Source organism: Setaria italica, chromosome III (assembly GCF_000263155.2).
Source record: "Setaria italica strain Yugu1 chromosome III, Setaria_italica_v2.0, whole genome shotgun sequence".
Taxonomy (NCBI): Eukaryota; Viridiplantae; Streptophyta; class Magnoliopsida; order Poales; family Poaceae; genus Setaria; species Setaria italica.
In genome coordinates, this window is record NC_028452.1 from 37,133,183 (window position 1) to 37,143,849 (window position 10,667).

Here is a 10,667-nt window from a genome sequence, read left to right on the forward strand (position 1 = left end):
TTGCAGGGACGCACGTGTGGGAGAGCAGCAGCAGTGCCTAGGCTTTGACGTGGATGTGGTGGAGAGCGACTGTGGCCATTGCCCGGCTTGGTGTGCTCGCCGAGTTTGTTTTTGCGTGCGCCCGGCCATCTGCGAGGTCCTGTGCAGCTCCGGCGTGTGTGAGTTCCTTTTCATGACCTTTCTATTCGTTTTCATTTTCGTGGCCCGATTTCCTTTTCGTTTGATTGCAAGTTTTGTCAATCTAATTGGCAGAGAACGTACTCGGACGGAGCAACGATGCAGAACGACGGTGACAGCCAACAGCAGCAAGAGCTGCAACAGTCATGGACAGGGAACGACGCCCTCTCTGAAGCCATCACCATTGATCCCGCCACCGTGGGACTTACAGGAAGAAGTTTTGAGGCTGCCGCCATGGATCATTTGAAGCCTGTGGTTGGAATGATGTTTGATACACTTACAGATGTGGAGAAATTTTACAAATTGTATGCACATGAAGCTGGTTTCTCTGTTCGTGTTGGTCAGCATAAGAAACAAAATGGTGATATATTATTCAAGCGGTATTATTGTTCAAGGGAAGGGTACAGAAAGGAGAACATAAAAAATGTTATTGACGAATCCGAAAAAAAGAGAAAGACACATAATGTGATGGAAACCAGATGTGGTTGTGAGGCACATATTGTTGTCAAGCTTGGCAGTGATAAGAAGTATCGGATAGCTTCAATGGTTGAGGAGCACAACCATGGTTTTGTGTCACCAGATAAGAGGCATTTGCTAAGATCCAACCGTAATGTTAGTGAGAGGGAAAAGAGTACCTTGTTCAGTTGTCACAAGGCTAGCATTGGCACCTCACAGGCATATAGACTTCTCCATGTTAGTGAGGGTGGGTTTCAGAATGTTGGGTGCACGCTGAGAGATTTGCAAAACTATTACCGTGACCTCAGGAGCAAAATCAAAGATGCAGATGCACAAATGTTTGTGGCACAACTTGAGCGAAAGAAGGAAGTAAATCCTGCCTTCTTTTATGACTTTATGGTGGACGAACAAGGACGACTTGTTCGTGTGTTTTGGGCAGATGCCTTATGCAGGAAAAACTATAGTGTTTTTGGTGATGTGGTTTCTGTAGATTCAACATACACCACTAACCAGTATAACATGATTGTTGTGCCATTTACTAGAGTCAATCATCACTTGCAAAGTGTTTTCCTAGGGGCAGCATTCTTGGCAAATGAAAAGATCGAGTCATATGAATGGTTGTTTAACACATTTCTGAAGGCTATGCGTGGAGTACCACCTCATCTAATCAAAACAGATGAAGATGCAAGCATGAAGGCTGCTATTGCTCAGATTCTACCGGATACAACTCACAGACTTTGCATGTGGCATATTATGGAAAAGGTACCTGAGAAGGTCGGGCCCTCTATAAGAGAGGATGAACAGTTCTGGGATAGACTACACATGTGTGTTTGGGGCTCCAAGACTGCAGATGATTTTGAGTCACAGTGGAATTCTATCATAACAGATTTTGGACTCATGGGAAATGATTGGTTTTCCACAAAGTTTGCCATGCGTCAATCATGGATTCCGGCATACTTTATGGACATACCTCTAGCAGGAATCCTTAGGACTACGTCACGATCGGAGAGTGCAAATTCTTTTTTTAATCGTTTCATTCATCGAAAATTGACCTTTGTTGAGTTTTGGCTGAGGTTTGACACAGCTTTGGAGTGTCAGCGCCAAGAGGAGTTAAAGGCCAACAATGCAAGTCTTCACAGGACTCCTAAAATGATGACACCATGGGCCATGGAGAAGCAATGTAGTGTGATATATACACATGAAGTTTTCAGTAAATTTCAGGAACAAGTCGTAGCTGCAAGAGACCATTGCATTATTCAGGGCATTACAGAGTGTGAAGATATAAAAATTGTCACCTTCAGCAGTCTATCTGGAAAAGAGCGAGTGGTTCAGTTGAACAAGTCAGACATGTTTGGTAGGTGCTCCTGTAAATTATACGAGTCCTCTGGCATCCCGTGCCATCATATAATACAAGTGCTTAGAGCCGAGAAGCAAAATGAGGTGCCATCAATTTATATTATGAAGAGATGGGAGAAAAGATGTAAAAGGTTTGTATTGTATGATTTTTTTCTATGGCTGTTTTGTACAATAGTCTTGATCAGATATTCAATTTTACAGGGAACTATTCTTTGATGAAGAAGGTAACCTGCTAGATGAAAAGCCTGAAGATCCTATGGAGGTGGCAATGCGGAAAAAGATTTCAGATTCACGGAACCGGTTTGAAGATCTCATCCAGATGGCCAAGAACTCTGAACAAGGGATGGACTTTTTTATTTTCTAGTTTATCCAACCTAGTAGAACCTCTTCAAAAGATCACGCCTGCTACGATCGTTAATAAACAGGATGAGTATGAATCTTTTCTTGGTAGTAAAATTCCAAATCAAGTCGATATACATCCACCAAATGATATCAAGTCCAAAGGGAGATGCAAAAGAATTAAGAAGAGCAAGGAGATGAAGGTTGCAAGCAAGGGTAAAAGTAAACGGAAGTGTGGAAAATGTAAGCAAGTAGGGGATCATGACGCACGCACTTGCCCAAACAATGTTGATATGGCCAAACAAGTAGGGGATCAGGTTTAGATATGAGTGAGCAGTGAGCTCCTTGATGTTCAATTTATTGAAAGTGAGATGGCTGTACTTGTTACTTTCTTTGCCCAGACATTCAATAATTCTGTACCTGAATCTCAAACTGAAGCAATTGCTTTAAAGTTCCAATCACCATCAATATACTTCTGTAGATGAAGAGGATTTGCGGTCTGCTGCATCATGATATTGAGTTATTTGTACCTAAATTTCTGCTTTGTTTTGTTATACTTGGCCAGCTTGCCCCCTTAGCAATGGCAGAGGCCCGTGAAATTGATTTCCTTGGTACACAATGCCAAGATTTTACAGGAGACTGAACACACATCATGTCTAGATTTTATTGAAAATAATTGCCATGTTTCAGCTAAGCACTGCCCTTGAACTGATAATACTCCTCTCACCCTGCAGCATGACTCCATTCAAGCACAAGCACAACATACATTGTTTATCCAGTGGTGTCCTGGACATTGGCAAGTGCATAGCTGTAGGTACAAATTTTCAGCACAACCACAAGGCAAAACATACATTATCAGCACAAGCATCCATTGATCCATATAACATTGTACCAAATGGTACCATTTTACAGTTGCATTTTCACAATTACAAGTACCTGCACAAGAACTAGACAGCTACATTCTATTGGCTTACAGAACTGCAAAATCTCTCCCTGCACAAGCACAACAAGATTCACTAGCAAGATCACGGCACAACATCTATTCCAAATCAATCCTTCATCGAGGGCAGCGACCAGAGGGCCAGCAGCCTGGTGACAGCATCCAGCTTTCTCATCCTTGATCGGGTTGTGACAGGGCTTCTCATCCTGTTGACAGCATCCAGCTTCTCTTCCTTGCCTCATCTCCTATTACACCATTCATTGCCTCAATGACAGATGGACTGAGTGATTCAATGACGTTTGCTACTCCATCTGTAACGATCCACACAAATTTAGAAGCATCAGAAGACAATGACAACGCAATTGCATTTGCATTCTGCAGATTGTAATTCATCAGTACTACACCCTTTTCACTTCCCATTGAATCTACAGATAATAATTACTTCCCTACCATGGCCATACCATGGCCGGAGTCAGGGGCGCACCGGCCGCAGATCCGGGCAGTGACCCTCGGCGGCTGGCTCATGACGGAGGTGGAGGCGGGTTCCTTTCCGGCGGGGGCAGGGGCGACGGTGGTCGGCGAGGGTGGAGGCGGGTTCCTTTCCGGCGGGGATAGGGGCGACGGTGGCCGGCGAGGATGGAGGCGGGTTCCTTTTCGGTGGGGGCAGGGAGGGTGGGGGCGGGGGCAGGGACGACGGTGGCTCGTGAGGGTAGGAGGCCGGAGGGGGAAGGGGCGGCGCCGTCCATGGGGCAGCGGCGGATTCCCCCAGCGGCGCACTCGTGACTCCGCGCGATGGAATCAGGCGGCGCACGGGCAACCACAAACGGGGCAGGGTGTTTTTTTTGGGAAAAAGGTCCGGCAGTGGGGGGGTTTAAGTGTAAAAAATGCCCACCTCTCACCGGATCCGTTGGATTAGAATCCTACGGCCCTGATTGCTAGTTTCCAAGTTTCCACACGTTGTTTGGTTTCCACATGATATGGTGCCTTCATTCAAATACCTCTATCATATCCATGCTCTAGGGCTGCTATCACTATTTTTAGTGTACATTGCTCTATTTCATCTATGTGCTACACCCTAGAGCACTTTCTAGGTCATCCATGCCATACCTATCATAGGATAACCACTTTCCAAGCTCTTAACCTATTCATGCTATTCATAGGATTCTTTCTCTAGTTAAATGCTTATTAAATCTCTTATTCTCCCTATTCCTATGCGTGTGCAGTTGTGTTCTTTGGGCTATGACAGTGGACAGTATGGGCACTTGAGCAGACTCAGTTGTAGTTAGCTTGAGGCCAAGCCTCGGGCTCATAGCACAGACACTGAGGCCAAGCCTCGACTAGGTTCAGTTTGTCTTTACTGTTGGCAGTGACAGGGGGAGTTTATTACAACTTGTGTTCTGTCAGTGGGTTTCTTGTGATTGATCATGATAGCAGACGTACAAGGAGGTAGTGGCAGTGCAGGTGGTGGTGACGATCAGCACCACCCTCCCCGTATCCCGGTAGAGGCCAAAGGGAAAGGTAAGGTGATTACACAGAAGAAGAAGAAGGTCGGACGTGGGGGTGCTGATCATTGGGACAGAGCTGTTGCAGCAGCACATGCAGCAGATGTAGTTGAGATAGGTTGTGCAGCTGCAGCTTTCAGGATCGTGGATGGAACAGGTTCATCAGCAACTCCAGACTCACCAGCAGCTCATGAGGCAGAGTTTCCACAACCCGTGTTGTGCCATTCTGGTCGCGCACGTACACAGTCTACAGCTACACCTGCTCAGGAGCCGCCTGCTTCTTCCGCTCACCGTGGAAGGAAGCGGGGCTGAGAGGAGCCACCACAGAGGCCACAACTAACTCAGAGGCAGTAGAGATTATAGGAGTTGCAGTAGCAGCAGTAGCAGTAGGAGGAGCAGTCTGAGGATGAGCAGTCGAGTAGTGAGTCCAAGCTCGAGCCAGTTCAGAGGCTACCAACTGTTGGTGAGATCAGGAGGGTGTCCGGTCACCTTGTTCAGCAGTACAGGTGCACCGAGGACCGTGAGGACTGGTTCCCATGTGAGAGAGATTGAGGGACCTTTCTATACTGAGCTACAGTGGATCTTTCACAAAGCCTTCTACTCTCTCCAAGTTCATCCCTATGACCACAGGCAAATTATTCTTAGTTGAGTGGCACCTAATATTGGGCTTACAGAGGAGCAGCTCAGAGGCTACTTCAGCTATTTACCTGGCCTTGTCAACCTACTTGAGTTACCTGGCCGCTATGTGATAGACTGGATGGAGATCTTCTATGCTACAGTGTGGATATCACCCACTAGGGACCGCATTTGTTACATGTATGAGGAGGAGGCATATACTTTGTACAAGGAGGACATAACTCGAGACCTTCGAGTTGAGCTTCACGGTGACAGACTTCACAAGCTGTGTCACCCTCTTGTCAGACCTCCTAGGTAGAGGCAGGGTACTCGTATTGTGCCATTGAGCTCCGAGATGGTTAGTATCTGCTTTAGATAGTTGTTCAGTCACGCCTCACCACAACAACCATCTGACCTCACACCGATTGCTCATGCTATACTTGAGATCTTGGGGTGGATGATACTTCCCCATTCTGGCTACTGTGAGGCTATCTCCGTGCTGTAGCAGTGGGTTCTGAGTTACATTCTGCACAGATAGGACTTTGACATAGTGGACTTTCTGTTGTGCGAGATTGAGGATACAATTGCAGATGGCATGAAGGTGGGCAAGAGACTCCCGTACGCACACTTCTTGAGCTATATTCTTGCTCGTGCGGGTCCTGAGGCTGGTCCACAATTCGACACCTTGCGTAGGTCTCATGCCTCCTTTCCGGCGTACAGACCCGCCAAGGCGAGTGATAGGTGACGAGGTCACTGAGCTACCATGAGTGCACAATAGGGTTGGAAAGAGGAGCAGAGGATGTAGGCAGCCGCAAAGGGCACCGACCTCCGTTCAACTGAGCACCAGTCAGGCTTGGAGGGTTTTCTGCAGATCGAGTACGTGTCAGATGACTCCTCCAACGAGGACTACATACCAGATATACCTCTCCCTAGCAGACCTCATGACCACGAGGCAGGTGGCTCCAGCTCTCAATCTGTTCCAGCTACAGAGGCACTAGCTCCTCCTACTCAGCCTCCACCAGCTACAGAGGCACCTCAGATCTCGCCTGATGTTCGGGCTCTGTCACAGTCGATTAGTCAGATGTCACAGATGTTCTTTGCTCTTCACACTCGCCAGACCCAGCAGTAGTAGGATCACCTCGAGGCCATCAGGGCCATACAGCAGCAGCAGACTCGCATGTTTGAGCAGTTCGAGCATAGTCAGCAGCAGAGAGAGCATAGGTTTTAGTTTCTTTGTGACAGGCTCGGGGTGACACCTCCTCCAAACATTCCTCCTCTTGGTGCCCCGCTTGCACAGAGACCCTCACCATAGTTGTTGCCTACTTCACAAGGTCTTTAGTTGCCCCTACAGACCCCAGCTTGACCACCACCGTACTCACCTCTACGGCCTATGCCATCTCCCGGTGGTTCATAGCTGAGACCATCAAAGTTTTCACCTCTACCATATATTTCGATGAGTTTTGCTACTCCAGGGTCCGTGATGCTCGGCAAGTTCTCCGCTTAGTACTTGACAGCATCAGCTACAAAGTCAGCTCTTGCGCCTCTTGGATCCTCGACAATTTCACGGTCTCTTGGGTTCTCTTACAGTGAGCTGATAGGGATGACCACACCTCCACTTGCCACTACGACTCTGACATACCCTCCAGTAGTTTTCGCTCCACCTCCAGTTTCTAGCTCCTCACCAGTTCAGGAGGTTGAGCGTGCAACAGCAGCTGGACAGATCACCACCACTCTTGGTACCTCAGCTTTGACAGATTCAATAGTTGTTACTGCTCAGGTTACCATAGAGGTTGTTGTCTCCACTTCAGTTGCTCCCAAGGACCCACCTGCACACCCTCACCAACTTCTGATGCTTAGTCCTTTTGGTGCTTGACGCCAAAGGCGAAGAGAGCAAGAGATGAGCGTTAGGGGGAGCTTTTGGTAGCATAGGCTTTTGGATCTTTTGTCGTGCTTCTCCTGCATCATGTTTACATTCGTGCACTTTGTATATATTTCCTTGCTACCATTGTGTGACATGTGCTTGCACTTACTTCGTTTATCTTATGCCATGTCACGCATTGTTTGCGTATTTGTTTTATCTTATGTTCTTTATCATACACGTTGTTGGACTTGATTTGCATGAACTTGACTAACCCCTTTATCTTATCTCAAACAAGTTCATGCACTTCAAGTTTGTTGTGCCTCACAATTTCTCTCTTATATCTTATTTGAGGAAGTGTTGTCATCAATCACCAAATAAGGGGAGATTGAAGGAGCATCTAGGCCCCTAATTCAATTTCGGCGATTAATGACAATATGATCATTGTGACTAACGCGTGTTTTGCAGTGGCAAACAATAAATTAGTGCAATGATGGGCTTTCATGGTATTCTTTGCCCCCATCATGAGATTGAAAATGTGTCGGTTCAAAAGACTAGCGTGAAAACTAAGGATAAGCTAGTTCCAAGTGTCGTTTGGCGTTGAGAGACACTTGGATTAGTATAGGTCTTTTATTTTCCTTTGATCGTACTATAAAGGGGGGCGAAGAGTAGTAGCTTGACCTAGATGAGTCCTTGAGTTGAGTGGATGCACACTTGTGAAACTAGGCACTAGGTAGCCCATTTGAAGCTTTGGGATGTGAAGAAGAAGCGGTGGAACTCAAAGAAGGTGAATTGGACGAGTTTCAAACACTTAAATAGCAGAAGTTGATGCCACCGATTGATTCGATGACAACTGGGATGTGTCACTGGTGTGTCACCGTATGTGTCGGTGACCACAGGATGCGCAGTATGCTAAATTGAACCACCAGATGGAACGGTGGGCATAGTAATGTGCCAGTGGATTAGTCGATGCATCTAGAACTAACCGTGAGGGACTGTCTCCACTGATTCGATGGTTTCCTAGTTGCCCCACCGAATGAGTCGGTGCAATCGACTCGGCTCGCGAACGGCTCAAAATCGGCTCGGGTAGTTTTTGATGGGAAATAAGGCCGCACAAACTGTTACGGTGGTAATAGTGACTGAGCACTGAATGACTCGGTGGTTGTGTCAGTTACCGTTGCTAAGTGTGCTTGCTGCTTGCACCGATTCATACGGTGACCCCTTTGGGCTGTCACCAAATCAATCAGTGCTGTTGTTTTCTGTGCTCGTGAACAGCAACGGCTAGTTTCTTTCCTTGGCCTATAAATACCTCTTGTGGTGGTTCATTCCATCTCTCTTGGCAGGCAGTGAAGCGACTGAAATCTGCCAATATTACTATCATTAAGATTACTTCATGACAAGTCAAGTCCGGGCTTGTGACAAGATTTTGATACAAGAAAGGTTCTCAACTCGAGGCTAACCTATTATATCACCATCCAAAATATAGGTTGCCGAGGAGTAACAACAAAAGACCGACTTGATATGACAAACACCTAGAAGTCATCTAAGTTGCCCACGGAGGAAGCGCTTTGTGCCGGAGAAGGAGCGTCACAAACTCGGAGCGGAGACTGAACGCCCTCGAAGTCCATGCTCGAGACACCCTCAACCTCCTCGAGGTCTTCCTCCTCCTCCTCCTCCTCCTCCTCCATCGGGTCATTCTACCCCTGCTGCTCAAGTGCATGGATTGCATTTAACTCGGCATGGTGCTCATCCAAGTGCGCATTGGCAACAGCTAGCTCCATCTCAACATCCAACTTCTCCTGTGCGAGTACCTGCATGTCGTGCTCCATATCTGTCACCTCCTCCTCCAGCTCGGTGATCCGGGTCTCCATGTCAGAGATCCGTATACCTCTCTGGATGAGCTCTAGGGGCAGAGGTACGATCACACGCACGCTGCACCTTTGAACCCCGTGCTCCTGGTACTCATGTCCTGCATAAAGGGGCAGCGACTGGTACCCAAACCACCTCAAGGTATCCCACAAGATAGCGGGAAAACCCTCGAAGTTTAGGCACGTGCAGTGGGAGGTTCCATCCGTGCCGCAAACCACATGCCCAAGAGCGGCCATCTGGAACCAAAGATCAATAAAAGAGACATGAGATCAAAACTTGAAATGAGTAACAGATTCTGGTATGTTAGAGAAAAGCTCATAACTCAACAAGAATTCATCCAAAATTCTCAAATTTTACCAGCATTTTCTTCATATACGTGGTAACAAGTTTGATATTCAGAGGTGGAGTGAAAACAGATCCTAACAGGGTGATATACTCAGGTTTTTAACAGGTGGTACATGCTGCAATTTCAGAGACAGTGCAGCAGTAAACTGAGCATAACTCCCAAACTAGAGATCCAAATAAGCTGAAATTTTACCAAAAGGTTCTCCATTCAGTGCCCCACAACTTTTCTTAAGCAGTGCCTAGCAGAGAATGTCCTTAAGGAAGTCAAAAAAGTAAAACTCCAACAGGTGCATAAACTGGGTATTTTAGTAACAAGGAGTTACAACATTGATCATAGCTTACAATTTCCTTGGGCAAAAGTTACCAAATTTCACCATCAGATTGATTAAATTTTTTTACACAAAATTCTCATATAAAGTTTCCGGAGATAACACATGAAAACAACCCAAAAGATTTTTACAAGGCAACATGCTGAAAAGGGCAGCTAGAAAATCCTTAACGCGGGATAAACTTTAAACACATATGCGGGGATGATTTAGCTTTTTGGTTTCATGAATTTTAGTTCATGATTCATGCATGACCTACATCATCTTCTCAACCAAAACAATTGCAAAAAGTTTTGGACTTACGTGGTTGGTGCCGGTGGCAAGCATCAATTACGTCTCTCCCTATAATAACTAGTCGGATTTCTAATATCGCTTCCTACGCGAACGCGGTTAGTGTACCTGCAGAAAACACAATAGAACTTGAACCTTTCGTGCTAACACTCACGAAAGTGTCCTCATTCATTACCGTTCACTATAGAAACGGCACCCATACGTTTAACGCTACATGGATAGCGCAACAACCGTGGAAATAGGTCCCTTTGAATAGAACCATATAACCCTTCGCATACTCATGATGCGGAATCATGCGCATGTATCATAGACGTGGGCGAACAACTGTGATGATAGGCTCGTTGGAATTGAACCATACCACCCTTCGCATGAATCGTCATACGGAACCTTGCACACGTGTGATAGATGTGGGCGAAAACAACCGCGATGATAAGATCGTTGGAATAGAATTCCTATCACCCCTCGCATGCTCGTGATGCGGAACCCTGCGCATGTATAATACATGTGGGTGAAAGCGCTTGGAGTCAGTAAAATAACCAATAACTAATAGCCACCTTAAATAACCCAAAGTTCGCCTAGGGCTTCTCGCACTA

The 10,667-nt window shown here is 46.4% G+C and overlaps 1 protein-coding gene across 1 annotated transcript; it reads left to right on the forward strand.

The window, feature by feature from the left end:
- The first annotated feature begins 276 nt into the window (after window positions 1-276).
- On the forward strand, window positions 277-2,353 carry LOC101770410 (protein FAR1-RELATED SEQUENCE 5-like). The gene is made up of 2 exons (XM_012844553.1): window positions 277-1,556; window positions 2,191-2,353. Exons 1-2 carry the CDS (start codon window positions 277-279, stop codon window positions 2,351-2,353), a joined length of 1,443 nt encoding a protein of 480 aa, XP_012700007.1.
- Window positions 2,354-10,667: the final 8,314 nt, after the last annotated feature.

Bases quoted from the DNA above. Each gene is read 5' to 3' on its own strand.
- LOC101770410 (XM_012844553.1), top strand. From the start codon at position 277: ATGCAGAACGACGGTGACAGCCAACAGCAGCAAGAGCTGCAACAGTCA. The intron at 1,557-2,190 runs GTTTGCCATGCG...TCAATTTTACAG, and splicing joins AATGATTGGTTTTCCACAAA to GGAACTATTCTTTGATGAAG.